This window comes from Urocitellus parryii, chromosome 6, assembly GCF_045843805.1.
Source record: "Urocitellus parryii isolate mUroPar1 chromosome 6, mUroPar1.hap1, whole genome shotgun sequence".
Lineage (NCBI taxonomy): Eukaryota > Metazoa > Chordata > Mammalia > Rodentia > Sciuridae > Urocitellus > Urocitellus parryii.
Window position 1 is genome coordinate 133,580,796 of NC_135536.1, and position 26,562 is coordinate 133,607,357.

Here is a 26,562-nt window from a genome sequence, read left to right on the forward strand (position 1 = left end):
TTTAGCTATTACATACCCTGTGGCAATACTATTATTTTAAGAGTTTCTTAGGGAATAGGCTAGGAGAGGAATTCAAGTATGTGCATCATCAACAATTGATAAATTGTCCTCCAGGGTGATGTTTTGACCTACATTCTCACCTTCAATGTCTTCACCCAAACTTGATATTGTCTATTTTATCTTTTTTAAATCTGATGAATGTAAAATCTCAATGTGGATTTAATTCCCTGATGAGCAATGATATGGAACATTGCATTATATTTCTTGAATATTCATATTTCCTCTCTGTATAATGTCTGTCAAAACTTTTGAGCATCTTTCTATTGGTAACTTTTCTTATTCTCATTGATTCTTAGAAGTTCTTTTATTTCCTGAATACTAATCCTTTATCAACTATATATGTATCTTCTTCCAGCTGTGATTATCTTTTCATGGTTTCTTTCAATGAACAGAAGTTCTTAATTTTAACCTGGTTAAATTATCATTACATTTTTCTTTCTACTTTGCAATTTTAAGCTCTGTTTAAAAAAAAACTATTCCATGACACGAAGTCATCATAATATTCCTTTGTATTTTCTTTTAATACTTTCAAGTTTTGCTTTTTACATGTAATTACTTTTTTTGTTATGATTTAAGTAGAGATCCAATTTTTTTACATCCATGTGGAGAACTGATTGTCCTTTACTCTTCCTTCTTGCTTCGAAGTTTTTGTTTCTCCTTAACTTAATACTGTAGGAAATTTAAGAGTGCTCTTAGAAGTCAGCTGGAAGCTAATGCCATATAATATATCTTTTTTTCCCCCAGCACTAAGGATTGAACCCAGGTGCACTCTACCACTGAGCTACATTCCCTGCTCTTTCAATTATTATTGTTTTTTAATGGGATCTAGCTAAGTTGCTCAGGCTAGCCTCAAACTTGTGATCCTCTTGCCTCAGCCTTCTGAGTAGCTAGAGTTATAGGCATGTACCACTGCTCTCAGCCTAAATAATGTTTTCTTGAATCTAATTGGAGACCACAGATTCTGACTGATATATTGCATAGTCCAGCTTTCTACTAATTAGCACTGAACCTTCTGTCATAAATCTAGCTTCCAAACATGGATTCATCTGTTTCTGTGGCATTAACACATTATCTGAATTACAGTAATTTCAAATACATTTTCTTATCTGCTTTAGCAACTCCCCCCACGCTGTCCACCTGCAGTTTTGCTAATTCTGATGCTTTGCTTTTCTATGTAAATAATAAAATCAGCTTACCCAACTCCACAAAAGGAATTTCTATAGATTCAACTTGTTTCAATTACCTATAATTATAATTTGCTTTTTAATGCCCATATTTACTTGTAGGAACTCCTTTTAGTTGGGGACTTTGTCCTTTCAGGAAATTATCACACATTTTAAAAGCACCTGAATTTTCTGACCCACACCCCAAAATATTCTAGTTTTTGACCTAGTAAGTGGAACCAATTATTTTTTATAGGGAATAGAGATAAAACCCCAAATTTGGACACTGGGGTATGCATACCAGATTTTTCCATGTGGGTATTGGTGTTAGACATAAAAGAATTCCATATTCATGGCTAAGAGTTAGGAAAAGTGTACTACTTTCTAAAGTCATAAATTCATATTGATAGGTCCAGCAATCTCTAGCACTACAAAATTCTCTAAAAATTTTATTGTAACATAAATGTTTTAATTTTATTTTCTCAACTACTTAATTACTATAATTGCAATGATAATTATAATTAAACTGCTCTGGAATGTGATTTTTCATCCATTATTAACACCTTTTGTAACATTTATGTGCATAAAAATTCAAGTTTTGTGTTTGGTTTCATTAAGTTCAGAGTCTTAAACAGTCCTTTTGGTCCTCATGGTGGCAGGCTGCTCTGTACCATTCCTGTTCAGGCCCCCAACTTATTTAGAATATTTGGGACCATGGTGTAACTCTGCAGCATGTCAGAGAACACTGGGGTTGCATCTTCTTTTCCAAATTGCTTGAATTGTTAGTTTCTCTTTAATTGAATTGTTCAATAGAAAATGTCACAGCTGAGCAGGTGCAAGCTCGATTCACCTATTACTAGTTTTAAGAGGGGGGATGGAGAATTTTTTAATATTTATTTTTTAGTTTTCGGTGGTCACAACATCTTTATTTTATTTTTATGTGGTGCTGAGGATCGAACCCAGTGCCCTGTGCATGCCAGGCAAGCGTGCTACAGCTTGAGCCACATCCCCAGCCCCTAGTACTAGTTCTTGATTGCTGCTGCCATCATTTGAGGATATCAGAATCTTGCTTCTTCACTCCTCTAAAGTGGACTCATATGCCAGTGATTGACCAGAGAGTTTCCAGAAGCTTCTGTTCAGACTAGGAGAGCACTGTTGATCTCTCTTGTTTCAGGGCCTTGGCCACTTGTGCAGGTACTGGTTCCTCCAGCTCTACAGCCTGCAGTCGGCCATTGGGGACTATCCAGCTCTGGTCAAGATTAAAGCAAGCATCACCCAGATTCCCAGTCTGTGGTTAGAAACTCTCTGGAGGCCAGAAGAGTCTCAAAATACCAAATCTGCTGCCTGCTGAGTCCCACATACTTGGTGGTACCTGGTGTGAGGCCACAAGGCCACAGAGTAGCACTTTCCCTGCTGTGGCAACAGGCTTGGAATTCTGCATACAAGGAGCCAGGTCCCCAGAGGCCTCCAATCCTGAGCTCAATATATCCTTGGCCCTAGTCGCTGCCCTTCTACATCTAGCAACAGGTTATCTTTTATGACAGCCACACCTTCCACAGCAACCTGCATTCCACACCCCAAGAACCTCTTATCTGGCATTGGTCATGGAATGATGACTTTCCCAGAGCACACAGCACCTTGCACCAGGACACAGAGCCTTCTGTACTGGACTAGGTGTCTGTGACCCAAAAGAAGCCTCAGGAAACCCCAGGAAAGTTGGGGGTCTCTAAGGTGCCCCACCATCGACCATTTGCTGGGGCTCCCTTGTGTTCCAGGTGCAAGGGTGAGGGAGGTCTAGAGGTCAAGACCTCTGGTGGTGGTGACCCTTGTAAGAGTCCTCTTCCCCCTTCCCCTGCCAGAGGCCAGGAGACCAGCCAAGGCTGATGGGAGTGGATCCGGGCCCTTCTGTGCAAGACTCTCTGAGGCTTCTTGAGTCTGCAACCTTTGGGACCCAGGAGCACGGAGATTTCCCCTACAACCATGTTCGGAGGAGTGATTTGGAAGGGATTACCTAGAAATAAAGTTTGTGTTTGCTAGTCCACCATGAAGGCTTCAGAGCTCTTGTGCATTTTTCTTCTGCTTTCTCAATAAAATTGTCCCAAAATGTGAAAATAAAAGAAAAAAAAAGAAAATGCCACAGCTTCTGCAACTTCTTAAGAGATACATATTTGGTACCCAAATGACAGTCCTTCATGATATGCCGATCAGGTGGCCAGGCTCTCCTATTTGAAAATTTTAGCATGTGGTTGTGGACAATTTGATGACTTCCCAATATCCATGTGATCTCATGGATACTTCGAGCCCATTACAGCAACGCCATCACCTTGCCAATGATTAGCTCAGGGGTGAATAGGTTCAAGCCAGGTGGCATATAAGATGTGAAAGAAAACCATTCATAGGAAAGGATCCTTTGATCAAAAAAGCAGGACATAATGCTCACTTTTTCCTCTGGATGATTTGTGTCTGAAGGAGATGGCAGAAAGAAGAGTTGAAGGACCCAGGTTTAGCCAGGCATAGTGGCACATGCTTATCATCCCAGCAACATGGGATGCTGAAGCAGGAGGATCGAAAGAAAATTCATGGCCAGCCTCAGCAACATAGTGAAACCCTGTTTCAAAATTTCAAAAAATAATAAATAAAAAGGATTAGGGATGTAGCTCAGTGGTAAAGCACCCTTGGGTTCAATCTCTAGGGGGGGGGGGTGGAGAGAGAGAGAGAGAGAGAGAGAGAGAGAGAGAGAGAGAGAGAGAAGGGAAAGAAAGGGCCAGGTCCTGGCAATGTTGCCCCTGACTCAACCTGCATGGGAGCCCTCTTCCCTCCACTTAGCTAACTGTGAGACAACAGATGGTCTTATTGTTCAAGTAATTTTAACTTGTGGCTTCTATTACTTGAGGTTGAAGTTTTCCTATTATAGTTCTATCTGAAGAGAGCTGACAATTTCTACACCCTTTAATTATGCTATCTATCTCTACAGGCAATATTTTATATAATAATAAATTAAATTTGATTACTACATTAGAGTTCAATTTCTCTAATGATATTTTAAGTGATAAACATGTTTCCAGAGCTTTTGTTTTTGCCGGGCTCGGGATGGAATCCAGGGTCTTCTGCATGCTAGACAAGTGCTCTACCACTGGGCTACACCCGGAGTCCTCCTTTCAGATTCTAATCGAAATTCAATGTGTGGTGCTCCCAACACAAACAATCCCTTGGAGATCAGAGGGATCTTTTGGCTATTTGAAGACATCATCTCCTTAAGGCTGCACGTGTGGACACCCTTTATGACCTCTCCTGGTGTCAAGTTTCCCTTGACAAGAGCCTAAGATGCAATTCAAATTCAAATGCTAAAATGGGAGAAAACAGTATTTTTTTAAATGTGGGAGATGGAAGTTTCTGTGACCCCCTCAGCACCCGGAAGAATGGTTTGGGAGCAGAAAACAGAGATGGGTGAAGAAGGGACCCTGAGCCTAGTAGAATATTGTCTGGTGTCCAGTTCCGAGGCTTGACTTCTAGGAGACAAGAGGAGGACCTGGGAGGCTGCTACTTTCTTCTCCGGACCCGCCCCTCGCGCAGCGGCCCGCCCCCTTCCCGCGGCTCGGTCCCGCCCCCTTCCGCGGCTCGGTCCCGCCCCCTTCCCGCGGCTCGGTCCCGCCCCGCCTGTCTGCGGCCGACTCGGCGGCGCCTCGGGCTCCCGCCTCCGCCCCCAGAACCCAGGCGGGCGGAGTTGCGGGTGAGAGGAGGGATGTTTTGGGGGGCGGGGGTCCCGATGACGGCATCTGAACGCGCCGCGCCGGGGCGTGGTCCCTGACTGCGCTGCCCCGACTGCCCCGGCACCCAAGCAGGTGGGTGTGGGCCCCCTCGGGGCTGGAAGGCGAGGGCAGAGTGACGGGGGCGGCGCGCTCGCTCCCCCCTGCGCAGGCCTGGGTGGGTGGCACTGGGACCCGTGCGGCTGGACAGTGCCCAGCCGGCTGCTGGAAGCCCTTCCCTGGGTGGGCCGGCATCCTCCTTCCCTAAGTATAGGGGCCGGGCTGGCATCTCGGGCCTGGCCAGGGGGAGCGGTCGCTGAGGCTGCGAGGGCCCGGGCCCCATTTTTATAACTTCTTCAAACTTTGCTGGAGCTGCAGCCCGGTGCCTGCAGACTCCGGAGCGGGTGGAATTGAAGGGGCTCCTTAGGGCGCGGAGCATTGTACAACTAGCAGGGATCCTGAGAAGCCCAGACCACCCCGGGCTCGAAAAACCCACGGAATAGGGGGAGGGCGCTGGGGACCCCACAGTATTGCGAGGCTGATTTACCACCGGGGTGCTGAGGGCTGGTCACCCAATGATTAAATGAAGGAATGGTTGGGTTACACGTGCGGCGAGAGTCTAAATAGTAATTAACCAAGTGTTCTGCTCAGGGCTGGGGGATTGAAAAAAGCAATAAGAAGAGGGAGAATGGGGATAGGTCCTTGGATGGGGATTAATCACTGTTTATTGGGCAGAACTGGACCTTGTGTTGGGTGCTGGTGATACAGCTCAAAGGGGACAAATAGGTGTCCTGCCTTCCAGCTCCTAGTCTGGACAGTGGAGGAGATACACGCCGGTAACTTGGCAATTGCAAGGTGTGGTCAGTGGCCGGTGGGGGCAGCACAAGGGACGATGTGTGCACTTATGAGGGCACAGAACAGATGAGTTTCCCTGACCTCTGAAGAAGGAGGGCTTAGCCAAAACCTGGAGAAATGAGATTTGATAATACTGAGTGGTTTTGAGGTTGGGGTCAGGGAGCTGAGTAGTTAGAGTAGTTAAAAGCCTGTTTTAAGGCTTACCTTTGATTTATTGTTTTCCTGTTAAGGTTGAATCCCAAGAGCAGTGGGAAGCCTTTTCTGGGGGGTCACATTTAAGCAGGTGAGTGACACGATTGACTGCCTTTGCATTTTGAGAAGGTGCCCCCTCCTGCTGCCATGTTGGAGGGAACAGGGAAACAGAAGGAAGAGGGAAGGCTGGTCAAAGTCTGCCCATGAAGACATTAGTGGCAAGACCTGGGCTTTGTCAAAAGGGTGGGAAGCAGCAGATGAACTCAAGAGCTATGTAAAAGATGAAATTGGCAGGATTTGGTGGTAAGAGCTTGGTCTTGAAAGATCTGTTGGCTTTTTAGAAGAAGGTGGGGGTTGATGATGTGACAAAGACAGAGACTATGGGAACCCAGGGGGTGTTAGGAGGAGGACTTCCTCGGTGCAGTATGGTGCTCTGAGTATGCTAGCAAGTGTGTATTCACACATGTACGTTGTTCTGTGATAAAAGCACAGAAGGATGCAGCTGGAACACAGAAACCCCTGGGTATCAAGTGGAGTATCCAGGCCTTGTTTTGCCAGTAATGGGAGCCATGAGATGTTACTGTGTGACTATATGATGGTTCTTGCAGTATTTGGGCATCAGGTTGGGCACAGAGGATGTTCTGAGTTGTGATTATCACCCTACCTACACACCATCCCTCCGAGGTCAGGAGCTGCCAATCTGGCCCCAGATCACCTGCAGTGTGAGTCTGGCTCCTGGAGCACAGACACGAATGGCAAGGGCTTTTTATTCTCTCCACAGGTCTTGGAGCAGCTCTCCATCAACATGGGACTGGAGTCCCCAAGGCTTCCAGGGGCTGAGGAGGCCCCTGTGAGGGTGGCCCTGAGAGTTCGTCCACTGCTACCCAAGGAACTGTTACATGGGCATCAGAGCTGCCTGCAGGTGGAGCCAGGGCATGGTCGAGTCACCCTGGGGCGTGATCGTCACTTTGGCTTCCACGTGGTGCTAGCAGAAGATGCTGGGCAAGAGGCTGTGTATCAAGCCTGTGTGCAGCCCCTCCTTGAGGCTTTCTTTGAGGGCTTCAATGCCACCGTCTTTGCCTATGGTCAGACAGGCTCTGGGAAGACCTATACTATGGGAGAGGCCAGTGTGGGTGAGTGACTATACTGATGACCCTATGCCCAATTTGAAGGGCATCCATGGCTGCCCCTGCTTTCCCTGTTGGAGGTGGAGATACTAGGGGAAGGTAATACAGATTTCCTTGACAGAGATCTGAAGTCCAAGGTGGGACTAGCCACATCAGTGGGTAGATAGGAAGGAAGGGTTTTTGGAGGCAAGTAGATTTCATAGGATGAAGTGAAATGTGGCCGTGCAGCCTGGCTCTGGGGACCTTAGCCGAGGCAGGGCATGGGAAGTTAACATGTCTCTGGAGGTTGTCAGGATGGCTGCTGAGGGTCAGGAATCTGCAATCAGTCCTGCAAGAGAAATGCTTTGGTTGCTGCAGAGAAGATTGCAGGCTGGTTCAGTGAGGCTCTGGAGCAGTTTTGAGAAAGTCCCTATGAGCCAGTTGAAGGAACTGTTTTCTTTTGAGTAACAGACCATTTTCTCTTAGGTTACTGTCTTAGTGCCTTTGGGCTGCTATAAAAGAATATCACAGACTGGGTGGCTTATAAACAGAATTTTATTTCTCACAGTTGTGATGGCTGGGAAGTCTCAAAATCAAAGTTCTGACAGAACTGAGGGGAAGTTTCTTCATAAACAGCTTCCTTCTCTCAAACTTTGCATGGTAAAAGAGAGAAGGGGTCTCTCTCAGTCTCTTTCATTAAAGGCACTGAATCCATTGACGAGGGCTGTGTTCCATGACCTAGTCACCTCACAAAAGCACCTTTCCCTAAGACTAAGACAATTAGGGTAAGGATGTCAACAGGAGAATTTCCGGGGGGACAAACATTTAGAATATAGCTGTTAACAAGAGCATACTTGTTTGCTCAGGAAAATGCAGAAATATATATGCACAAATTAACTTACTTGATAATTGATTTCAAAAATCATTCACCCTGTGAGCATGCCAATACTCTGAGAAAATTATTATACTTTTACTTTTTTAAAAAAATGATTATTTTATGCCCATTCTTTGGTATTTTGTTCCATTTCTTACTAATATATCATAGGACCAGAAGTGTAGCTCAGTGATAATGTATGTACTTAGTGTGCTCAAGGTCATGGTTTATTCCTGGTACTGTGTAAAACAACCAATCAAAACTAAATCTATGTCTATGTCTATATGGATACCTATATATCATGAATATTTCTCTGTATCATTAAATATTTTTATTTTTCAGTTCTAGAGACTGCCTCATACTAACAAGTGCTCTAGTCAGGAGTTACATCCCCAGTCCTTTCTGTTTTTTATTTTGAGACTTGGTCTTGTTAAATTGCTGAAGCTGGCCTCAAACTTGCAATCCTCCTGCCTCAGCCTCCTGAGTCATTGAGATTACAAATGCGTGTCACTGCACCTGACTTTTTAAAAAATGGCTGCCTGGTATTCCTTTATGAATATAGTATATTTAACCAGATGTCCTATTGAACCCTAGGATGAACACTCCAATTACTTCCTAGGGATAAATTTAGGAGTTCCTTTAATTAACTGAGCATGGACTATGGTAATGAATTCCCTGTCCTGGAATTAATCAAGACAAGGGTATCTGATTATCAGGGACATAATGAAGGGGAAGCTTACATTATAAAAGAGGTTGTTTAAACCATGAAAGGTTGCTTCCAATTTTTGAATTCTGTAATTCTTCCTGACCACCCTGGAACATGGCCTGCCTTAGGCTGACCCTCCCATCCTGGTCTCTAATGTTTTCTCCACGCTGGAGTCCTAACCTCCAGTTACTGGCAGGGACCTAGGGACCTTGGGCCATGTCAGCTGAAGGCATGGTGGTAGGAGGTCCTGTGGTGTCTCCCCAGCCTCCCTGCATGAGGATGAACAGGGCATCATCCCAAGGGCCATGGCTGAAGCCTTCAAGCTTATTGATGAGAACGACCTGCTGGACTGTCTGGTCCACGTGTCCTACCTGGAAGTGTATAAGGAGGAGTTCCGAGACCTGCTGGAGGTGGGCACTGCGAGCCGTGACATCCAGCTTCGGGAAGATGATCGGGGGAATGTTGGTGAGGTCCTCCACTGACTGGGAGTGGGGCTTATGGCATGGCTGTTCTGAGGGCATCGCTCACCTGCCTGGGAGGGGCACCCTCTTAAGGGACTCCCAAGCCCTAGATGGTTTTGCTTCAGTTTCCCCTGTCTCCAGAGGGGGTCAGATGTGAGAGGCATTAATATAGGCATGGGGGGAAGCTGGAGTCCCTCCAAACCCAGAACAGGTTGGGCAGGAGCCCTGGACATGGGGGTGGGGGCCTGGGTCAAGAAAATCAGGCTCTGCTTGCCTTCTTGGCTGGTCAGTCCTAGGCTGCTTCTGCACCTGGCTTACAGTCTTCTGTGCCTACAGTGCTGTGTGGGGTGAAGGAAGTGGACGTGGAGGGCCTGGATGAGGTGCTGAGCCTCCTGGAGATGGGCAACGCAGCGCGCCATACAGGGGCCACGCACCTCAATCGCCTTTCCAGCCGCTCACATACTGTTTTCACCGTGACCCTGGAGCAGCGGGGGCGTGCCCCCAGCCGCCTACCCCGACCTGCAGCAGGCCAACTGCTTGTTTCCAAGTTCCACTTCGTGGATCTGGCGGGCTCAGAGAGGGTCCTCAAGACAGGCAGCACGGGCGAGCGGCTCAAAGAGAGCATCCAGATCAACAGCAGCCTGCTGGCGCTGGGCAATGTCATCAGCGCCTTGGGGGACCCCCAGCGCCGAGGCAGCCATATCCCCTACCGCGACTCCAAGATCACCCGGTGAGCTGGCACACCAATCTACCCTGGGGATAGGGGTGTTGAACCCACCAGTAGGAATGGGCTTCCCTGACTTCTGGGGCGCACTGGCAAGCGCAGTGGGAGGTCTCTGCCCACCAGAGCCGCGTTCAGGAGCGGCTTCTAGGTCTGGCTTTCGGTCCTGGATCGCTAAGACCCTAACCCTCACCGTCGTGCCCTCAGGATCCTCAAAGACTCGCTGGGCGGGAACGCCAAAACAGTGATGATCGCCTGCGTCAGCCCCTCCTCCTCCGACTTCGACGAGACCCTTAACACCCTCAATTATGCCAGCCGCGCCCAGAACATTCGCAACCGCGCTATGGTCAACTGGCGGCCGGAGGCCGAGCGGGCACCTGAGGAGGCGGTGGCGGGTGTGCGGGGGCCACCACGCCACCGCTCCGAGACGCGCATCATCCACCGCGGCCGGCGAGCGCCGGGCCCCGCAGCCAGCTCCGCAGCGGCAGCCGCCCGCCTGGGCGCCGAGTGCGCACGCTACCGGGCGCGCACCAACGCCGCCTACAGCCTCTTGCGCGAGCTGCAGGCTGAGCCGGGTCTGCCTGGCGCCGCCGCCCGCAAGGTGCGCGACTGGCTGTGTGCGGTGGAGGGCGAGCGCAGCGCCCTGAGTTCCTCTTCTGGGCCGGACAGCGGCATCGAAAGCGCCTCAGCAGAGGACCAGGCGGCTCAGGGACCTGGAGGGCGAAAGGCGGCAGAGAGCCAGGTGTGATTGAGAAGGGGTTCGGGAGGAAGAGTGTCTTTAAACAGCCAGTTGTGCCACTTAATTTCGCTGAGCCTCTGGGTCTCTCCATCTGTAAAATGGGGATAAACTTGGTACCATGTCCTTGGTACTGTGTAAGAACTGAAGGTGTAATAAGTGTTTAGCATACTGTCCAAGCATAAGTTGTTCCTGGTAATACTAATATTAACCAAAATATAATTAATAATTACAGGAAATGGCCCAAAATGGCTTGCCATGTGGGATCTGGGGTGCCCTCTCCACCAGTGGGCCTAGATTCCCGATTGCACTGCAGGCAGAGCTCAGAACAGAATGGGAAGTCAGAGTAGGGAAGCAAGGCAGAGAAAGAGCCAGGTTGTGCCAGCTCCTTGCCCCTAAAACCTTCCCCCTTGCTCCACAGGAAGATGAGGGGGCACAGCAGCTACTGAACCTGCAGAGTCAGGTGGCACGGTTGGAGGAGGAGAACCGGGACTTTCTAGCTGCACTGGAGGATGCCATGGAACAGTACAAACTTCAGGTGGGACAATGCCCTTCTACTGTGCAGGGGTGGTTTCTTGGGAGAGGATGTAGAGGAAGTCTGACCTGAGTTTCTCAGGATGCTAAAGTAGGGAACTGGGGACCAGGAGTGGAGGGACAGTAGAGATGCGGGATCACAACATGAGCCAAAGTGTGGAGGTGAGGAACAGAAGTATGGGTAGGTGTTGAAAATGCCCAGCAGAGCACCTTTGCTGGGTCCCTGGAGGGTGGGACCTGAGGGGCAGCAGTGTGCACCTTAGAGCCAAACCTAACCAGGGCAGCATTGTGCCTGGCACCCTCTGGTGGCGGAGGGTTGGAGGTGGACTGGCTGGTGTGAATTTGAAGAGGGTGGGTCTAGAGCTCCAGTCTCTGGGAATGCAGTGGGTGGGTGGTATGGGAAAGGACTGAGAGGTAGTCAGGGGGATTTGGACTTATTCAGTCTTATTGGGGAGGGGGTCTGGTCTCAGACTTGTCCAGTTTCCTGCACTTATGCCTGTCCATGAGCATCTGTTCCCCTTGCATCCTGGACACCTGTCTTGCATCCTGGACACCTGGACATGTCTTGCAGAGTGACCGGCTGCGTGAGCAGCAGGAGGAGATGGTGGAGCTGCGCCTGCGGCTAGAGCTGGTACGGCCTGGATGGGGGACTCCAGGGCTCCTGCAGGGCCTGCCTCCTGGGTCCTTTGTTCCTCGGCCTCACACAGCACCTCTGGGGGGTGCCCACATACATGTGCTGGGCATGGTGCCTCCTGCCTGCCTTCCTGGAGATGAAGTTGGCTCTGAGCAGTGGAGTGAGGTGAGGAGGTGGCGAGGTAGGGTGACTGCTGGGCCTGGTTGGACTGGTCAGGCAGGGGAAGGACGATGCCAGCGCACATGTCCTTCACCCATGTTTCCATGGGACCAGCTGTGAGATATAAGGTGCCTCTTTCAGCTGTCCCTAGAGGAAGGACCAAGAGTTGTGTGACTGTGTAGGGCTTCTCAGAAGGGTCCAGTGCTACTGAATATTGTTTGGAGTGAGGAGGTTCTGGCTTCTGGCACCGTGTGGAAAGCTTGCACCCCTGGAGATGGAGAGGTCATCACTTTGAGGCCACCCCCTCTGTCTTTGGATGGTTCTCTTTGCAAGTTAACTCTAACATGAGCCCTAATATTTCTCCATGAGTCTTGGCCCCTTCTTCTAGTCCTGCCACTTGGGGCCTTTGGGACAAAGTCTACTCTAGTGTTGCCTTTAAGCTCTAGGACATCTCAGCTGTGAAGGTCTAAGAGGACTTGGGTTGGGTGGAAATCTTTATATGCATCAGTCTAGGATGCTTTTGTTAATGTGATAGAATTTGGGTGCCAATGATCTATCTGTGAGATAGAGCAGGTTGTCACCCGAGGAGAATCAGGGGCTATGGGAGCTGGTGATGAGGAGGGAAGGAGGAGGCAGGAGAGTGCTGGTACCCCAGCTTGAGGTTGGGAAGGCTTCCAAGTAGCATTCTTTGAACTAGATCTTTAAGGTGTTGTAGGGCACACTGCAAAAACAGACTTGGGGTGAGAAATGGCTCCTGAAGGATGCCCTGCAGGTACTCCTGTCCTGAAACCCTGACGCCTCCCCGCTAGCAGGTGACAAATGGCAAGGAGGCTAGAGCTGAGTTGCCAACTGAGGCAGACAGACTGGGCAGTGGCTCTTCAGCAGCATCAGAGGAGGAAGTGGAGGAAGAGGAGGAGCCGCCCACACAGACCTTGCACCTGCGCAGGTGAGTGGGACCTCTGCCCGATCTGACAAGGACTAGCTCAGGGCCAATGCAGGGCTGAGTGAGGATCCAGGGAGGCTTCTCAAGTCCCAGGCACTCTTGCCTACATGGCCCTTGCCATCCCTTGCGGGAGAGCAGGCCAAGGGCTGTGGGCTCTGGACTATAAGGTCTTACTGGGGTGGTGTGATGTGGGGGGTGGGCAGGCCTCTAGGTTCTCAGCCTCCAAGGGAGTATTTGGTTCCTGGGACTCCTGAGCTCTGTCCCTGGCCTCTGAATTCTTCCAGACTTACATCCTGGGGTCACATTGATTCTGGGGGCTGGAAGGCCCAGAGGCCTCTCCTCCTAAGAGAGGCTAAGCTGGGGCAGGGGCTTGAGGGAGAATAGGGACCCCTGCTTCTGCCCTCCAGAAATGGGATCAGCAATTGGAGCCAGAGGGCAGGGGTTCGCCCAGGGAGCCCACCAGACAGGAAGGGCCCAGAGCCTCACCTTGGAGAACTGGATGCTGCCATTCCAGGGCCCAGAGGTAAGCTGGGTGGGCTGTAGAGGAGGTCCCCTACCTTTATGCCTCCTCCCCAGTTCTGGGTGGGCCATCCTGGGACAGATCACACACCATCACTGGCAGCCCCCTCCCTCACTCTCAGTCTGGGTGATGACCTTGACAGTCTGCCTGTTACAGCAGTTGGTGGGAGCAAGGCCCCAATTCAGAGCCGCCAGGCCCTTGCCGCCATGGCCTCTGAATGGCGGCTGGCCCAGGCCCAGCAGAAGATCCGGGAGCTGGCCATCAATATCCGCATGAAGGAGGAGCTCATAGGCGAGCTGGTCCGCACAGGTGAGGGGGAGCATTACAGTGAGTCTCCCACCTGAAGGTGATTTCCTATCTATTACTTCTCCTGTACTGTTTTTGAGAAGGTTCAGAAATGAGATGGTTAGGAGCAGGGACCAGAAGGCCTACATGTGAAACTCAGCTTAGCCTCTACTAGCTGAGTGACCTTAAGCAAGTATCATAACCTCTCTGTGCCTCAGTTTTCTCATCTCTACCTACTTTGTAGGGTGGTTGTGAGAGTGAAATGAGTCAGTTCAGGTAAAGTGCTTAAAATAGCTCTCAGTAACCAGGCAGGGGTGGTATATACCTATAATTCCTGTAACTCAGGAGACTGAAACAGGAGGATCGAAAGTTCAAGGCCAGCCTCAGCAACTTAGCAAGACTCACCATGCCTGGCTATTGCTGGTATATTTTGAAGCAAATCCCAGACACAATGTCCTTTCATCTCTACACCTTCTAGTATATCTCTCTAAAAATTTGGACATTATTTACCTGACATAATGCCATTCCATTAGCAAAGTTAACAAAACTCAAGTCCTCTTCTTTCTTCCTTCAGTGTTTAGAATCAAAAGCAGAAGAGCCTCATGCATGCTAGGGAGGCATTCTGTCACTGAAAACTCGTGTCATCTTAATTTCCAGAGCATAAGCACATTCCCTCAATTATTCAACAATGTCTTCATAGCTGGTTTGCTTGAATTAGCCTCCAAATCGGGTCCAACACATATCATATTTGCTTTTTAGATTTCTGAAGTTTCCCTTTTTCTCCCTTCTTCACAGTCATCCTGTAGAATGTGCCAGACCCCAAATATCTTGGGTTAGACTGTTTGCTTCCTTATGGTGTCATTTTAACTTATTCCTCTGTCTTCCATATTTCTTGCAAGTGGAAGCTAATTCTAGAGGCTTAATTATATGCAGGTTCAAGATATGTATTTATTTTGGCACATATAGGTAAAAATATAATTAGGTAACTTGTATTTGTCTTGGGTCACTGCTGTGGATGAGGCTCATTTAAAAAGTGAGTTGATTTAAAGAAAAAAGTCACAGTACTGGTGGAACAAAGGCTTGGTACAGCCCATGGAGATGTTCGTGGCTAACAGGGCTTGGGAAGGGGCCGGTGGCCCTCTTTGGGGAGAGTGGTCACCTGGGCTGATGTGGCCCACTCTCTTCCAGGAAAGGCGGCCCAGGCCCTGAACCGCCAGCACAGCCAACGCATCCGGGAGCTGGAGCAGGAGGCAGAGCGAGTGCGGACTGAGCTGAGTGAAGGCCAGAGACAGCTGCGGGAGCTGGAGGGCAAGGAGCCCCAGGATGCTGGCGAGCGGTCCCGGCTCCAGGAGTTCCGCAAGAGGGTTGCAGCAGCCCAGAGCCAGGTGCAGGTCAGTGTTGGGGCCTTAGGGGCCAGAGGATGGGGGCATCAATGACCTCCCGGGATGGGGTCCCTCGGACCAGGATATGTGATTCCAGAGCCCTAGCCCATTGTGGAACCTGTGTATGCTCGGAACCTCATGCACCACCCCTGGGTGCTGGGGCTAACTCCCTCCAGGCTCCCCAGGGTGGGGCTAGTATTGTACAGAAGCTAAGGTTGACTTCGTATTCCACACAACAGAGGCAGAGAGTCAGGTCCTGCCTGAAGACCACGTAGGAGACCAAGAGAGGGTGAGGGTGGGCATCCAAAGAAAAACTACTATGCAGCCCTCTGTCCATCCAGCAACAGGTCGCCTCCCAGTGCCCCATTCACTCCCCTTCCATCCCATCCTCCCTTTCTGTCTACCTGTCAGTTCATGTTACTCTTCTTACCCATCATCTTTCTGGCCTTTCATCAGTTGATTGATCGACTGTCTATTTATCCACATATGAACCACCCTTCCATTCCCTTTTATCAATTCATGCATTATCTATCTGTATTTGTGTGCTAAAGTAGCAAAACATAGTATTTATAGTCTGGTTGGCTTAAACAACACAAGTTCAAATTTGTGTGTGTGTGTGTGTGTGTGTGTGTGTGTGTGTGTGAGGATTGAACCCAGGGGTGCTGTACCTTTGAGCTACCTCCCCAGCCCTTTTTATTTTATTTTGAAACAGAGACTTGCTAATTTGTCCAGGCTGGCCTCAAGCTTGTGATCTTGCCTCAGTCTCCTGAGGCACTAGGATTACAGGTGTGCACCGCCACACCTAGCTCAGAAGTTTAATTTCTCATAACTCAGAAGTTTACTTTCTTATAATTCTTACACTTCTTAAAGCTCTGGAGGCTAGAAATCTGAGATCAAGGTGTCCATGGGTCTGGCTCCTCCTGAGGCCTCTCTTCTTGGTTTGCAGATAGCTACCTTCTCACTGTGTCTTTCCCTGACTCTCCTCTGCATCCCTCGTATCTCTACCTCTTCTTAGAAAGACACCGATCATATTTGGTTAAGGCCCCACCCTTCTGACCTCATTTAAACTTAATGACCTCTTTTAAAATTCTGTTTCCAAATATAGTAACATTTTGAGCTTTAGAGGCTTGGGCTCCCACTTAGGAATTTTTTTAAATCTGATTTTTTATATATGACAATAGGATGTAGTACAATTCATATTACACATATAGAGCACAATTTTTCATATCTCTGGTTGTGTACAAAGTATATTCACACCATTCGTGTCTTCATACATGTACTTTGGATAATGATGTCCATCCCATTCCACCATCATTTCTAACCCCCTGCCCTCTCCCTTCCCCTCCCACCCCTTTACCCTATCTAGAGTTCATCTATTCCTCCCATGCTCCCCCTCCCTACCCCACTATGAATCAGCTTGATGCTAGTTATTTTAATGAATCATAATAATAGCCATTATTTATCAGGTGGTTAGTATGTGCCCAATACTGTTAAAACTGTTAAAACACTTCATGAACTAGATTTCTTTTTAAAATTATGTTTGTTGAGATATAATTTATATATGGTAAAATTTGTCCTATTTAGTTTTATAGTTATATGAATTTTGATAACAAATATAAAAAATGACAACATGTAAATATGGATATATAGTAGTACTACAGTGAAGATATAGAATATATTACCTTGTTTTCCTTCTTTTTTAAACAAATAGAGAAATTAGTTTTAAAATATTTTCATTTACCCAATGGATTACCAACATAATTTGCAAAGAAAATAATTGTTAGTAAAGATATTTCATGTTCATTTTCTTTGTTCTAGTAATTCTTTGGAATCTAATGTCTATTTAACAGATAGCACACCTCAATTCAGACTAGACACATTTCAAATGCTCAGTGGCCTCATGTAACCAGTGGCTGCCATATTGGCTCCTTTCTCCATCTTTCGCCTTTTGGTGAGACATATGCTATAGGCTACATGATGAATCCCTTGTTATGTGGTTTCTTGTTGAGTTCCACTAGAAAGGGACACCAAAGAGATGAACTTAGAATATACAAGAATAGAGCAAGGTGTTTTATTCCTCCCTATAAGACTCTAGACTGTGAGTTGGTTTCCACATGCTTTTGGTGGGAATAACTTCAGTTAGGTTACATTCTCGTACGAGTTTTTCATAATGGTTCTCTCTTCCTTCATCTCCTACCTCTCCAAGTTTATGGAAGGAAACGTGCTTCACAAAATTTGTTAGTTTCCCTCAAGCTTGCCCTTACCTTTATAAATACCTTATTAAACAATTTTTACTCTGATTGATCTTTTTCATCCTTGAATCTTGAATAATGGATTTTTAATTATAAGAGATTTTTAATTATAAACTTCATCTCATATTACAGGCAATGTATATACACATACCAGATTAATTATATATTAAAATATAACGTATAAGATGCTAAAACTTTAAAAAAATATATTTTATTTTATTTATTTATTTTTATGTAGTACTGAGGATCAAACCCAGTGCCTCACACATGCAAGGCAAGTGCTCTACCACTGAGCCACAACCCCAGCCCTGATGCTAAAACTTTTAAAGAAAATATTTGTGTAACTTTGTGAAGAGAGATGGAAAACAAAAAAATACAAAATAAACAAAAACCTGAAAAATTAAATGAATATTGTAGTTAAAATTTTTATGTGAAAAAATTTATCCAAAAGGGTTGAAAGAGACATGAATTGTATTACAGGCCATTTTTGTTTATTTTTTTGATATTTAGTTTGACTTGATTTCTCCTTTGGTTGGCTTTTCCTTTATTGTAATTCTTCCCTTTGCAGATTTTCATTGTTGTTTTTCATTCTCTCCTTATGGAATATTTTGCCAAGAATGTTCTGTATTGCAGGCTTTCTTGCTGTAAATTCTTTTAGCTTTTGTTTATCATAGAAGGTTTTTATTTCATTGTCAAACTTGAAGCTTAATTTTGCTGGATGTGATTCTTGGTTGGCATCCATTATCTTTTAGAGCTTGGTATATGTTGTTCCTGGATTTCCTGGCTTTGAGAGTCTGGATTGAAAAATCTGCTGAGATCTGAATTGGTCTTCCCTTATAGGTAATCTGATTTTTCTCTCTTGCAGCCTTTAAAATTCTAACCTTATTCTGTATGCGGGGCATTTTCATTATAATGTGTCTTGATGTAGATCTGTTGTAATTTTGTACATTTGGTGTCCTATAGGCCTCTTGTATTTGATTTTCTAGTTCATTCTTGTTGCTTGGAGATTTTCTGCTATTATTTCATTGAAGAGATTGTGCATTCCTTTGGTTTGAATCTCTGAAACTTCCTCTATCCCAATAAATCTTAAATTTGATCTTTTGATGGTATCCCATAATTCTTGGATATTCTGTTGATGGTTTCTTATTATCTTCACTGTGAAGTCAACTTTATTTTCAAGATTGTATATTTTGTCTTCATTGTCTGAGGTTCTGACTTCCAAGTGATCTAGTCTGTAGGTGATGCTATCTATTGATTTTTTTTTTTAAAGAAAGAGAGAGAGAGAGAGAGAGAGAGAGAGAGAACATCTTTATTTTATTTTTATGTGGTGCTGAGGATTGAACCCAGCGCCCCGCGCATGCCAGGCGAGTGTGCTACTGCTTGAGCCACATCCCCAGCCCCAATCTATTGAGTTTTTTAAATTGGCTTATTGTTTTTTTTTATTTCAAGGATTTCTGTTTGATTTTTTTCCCCTCAGTATCTCTATCTCTTTGTTGAAATAATCTCTTGCAACCTGTATTTGCTCTCTTATCTCTTTGTTGGAGTGATTGATTTTTGCCTGTATCTGCTCACTTAGTCATTCTTTAATTCCCAAATCATTTTAGTTATGTGTATTCTGAACTCCTTCTCTGACATTTCACCTACTGCACTATCTATGGATTTTATTGTTGTAGTATTTTGGTTTGTTTGGGGCACTTTCCTCCCTTGTTTTTTCATGATGTCTAAGAGTCTTCCTCTCTTGCAGTGTAGATCTGAGGTATGATAGCTTCTGCCCTATTGTCTTATAGTGTCACTATAGATTACTAATACCTCACTTTTAAGGGGGAGAATCAGTATTATAGCACTCATTGTACCCAATGTGCAGCCATATATTGGTTAGCTTCTATTTTTACATTTACAGTTTTGTCACTAAAATCAGAAATGATGAGTTCGGTTATCTTCTGCCTTTTAGTCAATAGGTTTGCATAATGGTTTACAGTTTCTAATAGTAGGAGGGGGCCTAGGGGGTTGGCTGAGATGTGTATGAGGTAGGATGTTAGAATATGGAAGTATTAGATTATATGACTAGTGAGAGGGTAATCATAAGAAGTTGGCTGTTAGTAGGAGAAACAAGAGATAGGCAACCCCATGCAAGACTCCCTGTTACCTCAGCAATAGGATAACTGTTAGCACCCCTAGAAGAGAAACCTCTGGTGCAGCCAGGCCCACAGGGACCTTGGTGATGTCTTACCAGGTCCTTATTATTATCCCTTGATAGAAGCAGCAATATCCCAGTTTTGTGACGGTGGCAGCCTCAAGCCTATATGTACCCTGATGTTGGGCTGTGGAGCCATGCTTTGGTGAATAAGGAACCCCAATGTATGTGTGGGGGGCTTACTGCATATCTCTGGGGTGGGCCTCTCCTCTGGAACTCTCCATATAGGAATTTTAGGGGACACAATTTTACCCCATAATACTATCCATCCTAATTTTTACCTTCACACGACCTGCTCACCTCTCCATCCACCCTTCCATCCATCCATCCCTCATTCATTTCTTCCTTTCTCAGTTTAGGGATCCAAGAGGAAATAAAATAGAGTGGTTGAGAATATGGGCTCTGGAACTGACTGCCTGGGGTTGAACCCCATTTCTGCTACTTACTAGCTGTGTATTCTTGGTCAAGTTCCCGAACTTCTCTGTGTCCCAGTTTCCTAATCTGTAAACTACGGTTAATAACTGTCATACATTTTCATAGGTTTGTTAGGATCATTTAATACATAGAGTACTGCCCACCCTTGGTGAGTGCCAGGTACTACACTGGGCATGCACTAGCCCCTGTGCCTGGCCCAGTGAAGTCTGTATGGGTCCCAGGCATTGAAGGAGAAGAAGCAGGCAACAGAGCGGCTGGTGTCGCTGTCAGCCCAGAGTGAGAAGCGGCTGCAGGAGCTGGAGAGAAATGTGCAACTCATGCGGCGGCAGCAGGGCCAGCTCCAGAGGCGACTTCGTGAGGAGACAGAGCAGAAGCGGCGCCTGGAGACAGAGATGCACAAGCGGCAACACCGTGTCAAGGTCAGCCTGGGCCCCAGACGGGCGCCCTGTTTGAGCAGGAAGCAGAGCCAGTCTCAGCCTAAGGCACCCAGACAGGCACTCACCTGCTCCCACCATCCCACCCAGGTGATCCTAGGAAGTAGCTCAGATATTTTTTTCTCTGAAAATGAGGAGCACGTAGGAAAGTGAGAGTTCAGGGAGGTGAAGCGTGGAGGTGCTGGCAGCTCCTGGGGACAAGTGTTCGTATCTGTTTGCTGGGGAACACTTGCAGGATGGTCTCAGGAGTGGGGCAGGCTCTCTTGGTGGTTTGGGGCATCACTCTGGGCAGCTCTGGAAGGATGCCCCCTCCCCACCGGGCGTCCTCCCCCAGGAGCTGGAGCTGAAGCATGAGCAGCAGCAAAAGATCCTGAAGATCAAGACAGAAGAGATTGCAGCCTTCCAGAGGAAGCGGCGCAGCGGCAGTAATGGCTCCGTGGTCAGCCTGGAGCAGCAGCAGGTGGGCTAAACTGAGCCTGCTTTGTCACCATGAGCTCTGCAGCCTGGCTGGGCAGCCCTGGCTTATTGCCCAGGGGTTGGCTGCTGGGTCTGCCATCTCCTCATTGGAACTCAAGGGGCCGCCCTCCAGCCAGAGTTGGGAACTAAGGTCCCGCTTTGCCTCCCCACTCTCCCTCAGAAGATAGAGGAGCAGAAGAAGTGGCTGGACCAGGAGATGGAGAAGGTGCTGCAGCAGCGACGGGCACTGGAGGAGCTGGGGGAGGAGCTCCATAAGCGGGAGGTCATCCTGGCTAAGAAGGAGGCCCTGATGCAGGAGAAGACGGGGCTGGAGAGCAAGCGCCTGCGGTCCAGCCAGGTGAGGTCCTAATAGGTGAGGTTTAGCCAAGTGAAGACCCTCCAGGTAATAACCCGCCAGGTGAGTTTCTGCCAGGTGATGTGCCCATTAGTGAGGTCTGGACAGGTGAATGTCTTCTAGTTGATGTCCCTGCCAGCTCAGATCTAGGTAGGTGGGGTTTTAGGTGATGTCTTCGCCAGATAAGATCTAGGCAGGTGAAGCTCTGTCCTATGGATCCTCAAGAATTCTAGGGCCTTAGGATATTAATGCACATGTACTGATATGTGGGACACGAGTATCCATCCTACAATCTATTCACCTCATTAACCATTTATTTGGATCCTGTACAAGCAGAATAGGAGGAGCAGGTGTAGGTAGTGGTACAACCAACTAGAAAGAGACTCCCTAAACTTTGGAGGCAAGCAGGCCTGGGCAGATAGACCTGGGTCCACTGGTATCATTTTTCCATCTTGAACTCAGATTCTGAGCTGGTTTCTTTTTGTCAAATGGGATCAGAATGTAGCCATAAGGATTAGAGGGAATATGTCAGATCCAAAGCCTGTTCCAGCACTGGTACTTAGGCCAGATTACAGAACGTTGGCACCTGCAGAGAGAGCAGGAACACCGCCCCAATTACCGTGGAGAGTTCTGAGATCCAACAGGTGTGAGGTGCTGCTGGATGATCTGTAACTTCTGTTGGCCATTAGTGCCCTTGCATTCTTCCATATCAGCCTCCTGGAAAGGCTTTTGGGATTTGGCCATTAATTTCTTGTAGCGCTTTCATACACAGTCCAGCCAAATCGTCTCAGTGACAGGCCACTGCCCCCCAGCTCTGCCTTTGCCCATGTTATCCCCTCTTGCTACCAGGGCCTCTTCCTTCTGCTTGTCTGTGTTCTCCAGGCCATTTCTGAGGGCCCCAGCACAGATGCTGTGGTCCCGAGGGCCCCCAGTTCCCAACCTTCTGTGAACTAAAAGTCAGGCCTCCTGCTCAGCAAACATCTGGACTTGGGGTTTTTTTTGAGGGAAGGACCTGCATCCCTCTTAGCATTCAGTGAGTAGGTTGGGCCTGTTCTGTCCCCACTGTGAGGATGGCACTTGTTCCTTCCCTAATCCATGGTGGTGCTGCCCCCAGGCCCTGAATGAAGACATTGTACGAGTGTCAAGCCGGCTGGAACATCTGGAGAAGGAGTTGTCCGAGAAAAGCGGGCAGCTGCGACAGGGTAGTGCCCAGAACCAGCAACAGATCCGAGGGGAGATTGACACCCTGCGCCAGGAGAAGGACTCTCTGCTGAAGCAGCGCCTGGAGATTGACAGCAAGCTGAGGCAGGGTAGCCTGCTGTCACCCGAGGTACATCCTGAGGGTGGCCACCCAACTCAGCTGCTCCACCTCAGCCCTCTGCTCCCAGCATCCATCTTCCTCAGCCCCCTCTCCTGGCTCTCTGTAGGTGCTGGCCCTGCTGTTGGGGACGCAGGCTCTCTGTGTGTGTTAGGCCCTGCACAGTGTGGGAGGGGCTGAGATGGCTGCTCCCTGCTTCAGCGCCCTTGACTGAGACACAGAGTCAGCTCCCAGTCTGTGCTACACTTGACCCGATACTCGCATGTCTTAACTCTGCGTGTAAAATCGTGTCAGGAGCATGCTTAACATGCCTCGTGGCCCACGTGGACTTGCTTCTCCAAGCAGAGAGAAAGCCTATGCTGCACGGACTCACCCAGGAGCCCCGCCTCCTGTTCAGTGTTGGGTGCTGGGAGCTCCTGAGTGTGGTGTGAGCTTGAGAAAGCCTCCTCCTAGCAGTTACTGCCCTCACTCTGGGTTGGGCTTTGACCCAGGTGTCCCTGTTGGTATCACAGTGAACAGGATTACATTTCTCTTGATGGGCTCAGGACAGTCTCATGTTGAGGGGACACTGAAGACCTCACTGTGGATATGTCTTGACCACTGCATGCCCGCTCAGGACTTTGATGTTCAGGAAGCCCAGTACTTGCCCTCCATGTGTGCCCCTCTCCCCCCAGGAGGAGCGGACACTCTTCCAATTGGATGAAGCCATAGAGGCCCTGGATGCTGCCATCGAGTACAAGAATGAGGCCATCACGTGTCGCCAGCGGGTGCTGCGGGCCTCAGCCTCCTTGCTGTCCCAGTGTGAGATGAATCTCATGGCCAAGCTCAGCTATCTGTCATCCTCAGAGACCAGAGCCCTGCTCTGCAAGTATTTTGACAAGGTGGGTTACCAGCCACAAGCCCTCTGCCTCCATCTTCTGCAACTTGGGTGGCAGAGATGTCTGCTTGGCAGTTCCAGTGAATACTCCCTTTCCTTCTGAATGGGACACGGGATCAAGACTACCTCCAGGCCAGTCCTCCAGTCCTCACCCTTTGGAAGCCTGCCTTGCTTAGTGCAGCTAAGACCCAGGCTCCTTCCCCATTTCTCGTCTGATTGCCAATTTCAGGGTGGCCCTTGCCCAGATCATGGGTCTCAAGAGAGGATGGTTTGTCCCCTCGGGACATGTTTGGAGATACTTTTGGTTGCCATGGGGGTAGAGGCCAGGGACGCTGCTAAACATCCTACAGCGCACGGGACAGGCCCTACCATCAAGAATCATCCAACCCAAACACTAATAATGCAGAGAAGTCCTGGCCTAGGTGATTTTTCACAGCTGAGACTGTGCCCCAAAAGCTAGAAACATGTGATGGGAAAGGATTTGAGACAGGATGACAAGGTCCATCTTGAGAATCAGCTCTGGTCACGTGGAACCACAGTCTGGAACTCAGTTGAGAAGGTGTCTGAAGCCACTTGGTTGGGCAGGTGTTTTAGTCAGCTTTTTTTTCTTGTTATCAAAAGACCCAATAAGAACAATGTAGAGGAGGAAAAGTTGATTTTGGCTCACAGTTTCAGAGATTCAGTCCACAGTTGGCTGACTCTTAGCTCTGGGCCCAAGATGGAGCAGAACATCATGGTGTATGGGTGTGGCTGAGGAAAGCAACCAGGAAGCAAGGACAAAATATAAACCCCAAAAGCATGGCCCCAGTGAACTACTTCCTCCAATCACACCCTACCTGCCTATAATTACCACCCGTTTACCCTATTAGTGGCTCTCATAATCTAATCGTTTTACCCCTGAAAATTCTTGCATTGTCTCATACGTGATCTTTTGGGAGACACCTCGTATCTAAACTATAGCAGCAGAAAAGACCCTGGTGATTTCTCAGTGCCTTGTGCCATGGGGCCAGGTTTGCCAGCACTTGGTACCCCTGGCTGAGGGTAACTTGCTACTCCTGATGGGGGATGGAGCCGGAAGGGGGACTGAGCCTGGCTGGTCTCGGGCAGGTGGTGACACTGCGAGAGGAGCAACACCAGCAGCAGATCGCCTTCTCAGAGCTGGAGATGCAGCTGGAGGAGCAGCAGAGGCTGGTGTACTGGCTGGAGGTGGCCCTGGAGCGGCAGCGCCTGGAGATGGACCGCCAGCTGACCCTGCAGCAGAAGGAGCATGAGCAGAACGTGCAGCTGCTCCTGCAGCAGGGGCGGGGTGAGCAGCCAGGGGCCCCAAGGCTCGGGACTCGGCTGCCTGCCTGCAGCCCCTCACCCCTGTCTCTTCTGCCTTTCCTCACTAGACCACCTCGGCGAAGGGTTAGCAGACAGCAAGAGGCAATACGAGGCCCGGATTCAAGCCCTGGAGAAGGAACTGAGCCGCCACATGTGGATAAACCAGGAGCTGAAACAGAAGCTCAGTGGGGGGAATGCTGCCGTCCAGAGCAGGGGTGACTGTCTCCCCCCCATGTTGGGTCTACCCTGCTGTGACATTCCTTTGTCTGGGGAGCACTAACAAACCATCCTTACTTGTGTTTTTATTGGCTCATTTCTCAAATTTCTTATTGTGCTGTGGTGTCGGGAGGCTAGACTCCAGCACAGTGTTGCCACCCATTTCTGACAAGGACATGCTGTTTTCTGTGACAGGTGGGGAGAGGAAGAGCCTCTGCCTGGACAACAGATCAGGGCCTGGAGGCGAAGACGGGCTCCACGCAGCAGTACCTGAGCTTCTCTGGCAGTCCTCCCTCCCGGAAGGGGTCCCCCGTGCCCGGGAGGAGCCTCGGGACTTGGTCCACGCCCCATTACCCCTAACATGGAAACGCTCCAGCCTGTGCAGCGAGGAGCAGGGCTCCCCCGAAGAGCCAAGGCCACGGGAGGCACCAGAGCCCCTGGTTGGGCGGGTGCTCTCTGTGGGTGAAGTGGGGCTGCCCTGGAACTTTGGACCTTTGTCCAAATCCCGAAGGGAGCCAAGAAGAGCCAGCCCAGGGATGATCGATGTTCGGAAAAACCCCCTGTAGGACCTTGGGACCTTGCCTCAGAGAGACATTCCCATCCCACTAAAGATGCAATTGCCTGCAGTTTGCTTCTGTGGAGGACAGCCCTTACCTCACTACCTGAATCCAGGTCCTCATGATTAATTGGAGTCAACAGATTTGGGCCACAGCCCAAAAGAACTGGTCTTTTAACCTTTTTTTCTGGGGTACTAGAGATCAAACCAAGGGCCTTGTGCATGCTAAGCATGCACTCTTCCACTCATTTTTTAATATTTTGTAAATTCTGCAGGGTGCGGTGGTACACACCTATAATTCTAGCAGTTCAAAAGGCTGATGCAAGAGACTTACAAGTTCAAAGCCAGCCTCAGCAACTTAGGGAGGCCCTAAGCAACTTAGTAAGGCCTTGTTGCTAAATAAAAATAAAATGGACTGGGGATGTGGCTCAGTGGTTAAGCACCCTTGGGTTCAATTCCTGGTATTAAAAAAAAAAAAAAAGAAAGTAAATTTCTATCCTCCCACTTCCTTTAAGCTGCAGAACCTGATTGTCTCCTGTTAACTTACTCAAGTTTCATGACAATTCTGGCTTCAGGCATAACCCTCTGCCCATAGTTCTTGGGTTCAACCAGGGTTGTCACAAAATTTTCAGTGGCAACAGGGTTGTAGTTTAAGTGGTCTTATGTAGATGGCAGAACTGGGAAACATAGCATGTTTTTAGAATTTTAAAAACATTTCATAAGGGATTCCACCTCTTGGGTCCCCTTCTTCCTCCGGGAGAAGTCTTTTCTGCTGTCCTTTAATAAACTTCTAATTCCTACTCTGAAAAAAAAAAACATTTCATAATAAACAGAAATAATCTCTTGTTATGATTTGGATCTTAAATGTCTCCCAAATGCTTTGTGTTAAAGGCTGGTCCCTAGCTTATGGCACAGTTGGGAGGTGGTGGAACCATTACGTGGGGCCTAGTGGATGGCAGTTAGGTCACTGAGGGACATACCCTTGAAGGGGACAATGGGGCCCTTTCCTCTCTTTCTCTCTGCTTTCTGGCTGCCGTAAGAGCAGCTTTGCTCCACCCCGTGCTCTGCA

General features: G+C 48.3%; 1 protein-coding gene across 1 annotated transcript; it reads left to right on the top strand.

Moving 5' to 3' along the window:
• The first annotated feature begins 4,911 nt into the window (after positions 1-4,911).
• On the top strand, positions 4,912-26,331 carry Kif7 (kinesin family member 7). The gene is made up of 20 exons (XM_026388143.2): positions 4,912-5,065; positions 6,055-6,107; positions 6,798-7,149; positions 8,967-9,167; positions 9,500-9,893; positions 10,092-10,626; positions 11,042-11,158; positions 11,726-11,953; positions 12,760-12,893; positions 13,298-13,413; positions 13,567-13,719; positions 14,884-15,086; positions 20,180-20,377; positions 20,727-20,852; positions 21,030-21,206; positions 22,318-22,533; positions 23,196-23,402; positions 24,506-24,704; positions 24,790-24,936; positions 25,133-26,331. The coding sequence occupies exons 3-20, from the start codon at positions 6,822-6,824 to the stop codon at positions 25,501-25,503; spliced, it is 4,050 nt and encodes a 1,349-aa protein (XP_026243928.2). The 5' UTR covers positions 4,912-5,065; positions 6,055-6,107; positions 6,798-6,821; the 3' UTR covers positions 25,504-26,331.
• The last annotated feature ends 231 nt before the right edge of the window (positions 26,332-26,562 follow it).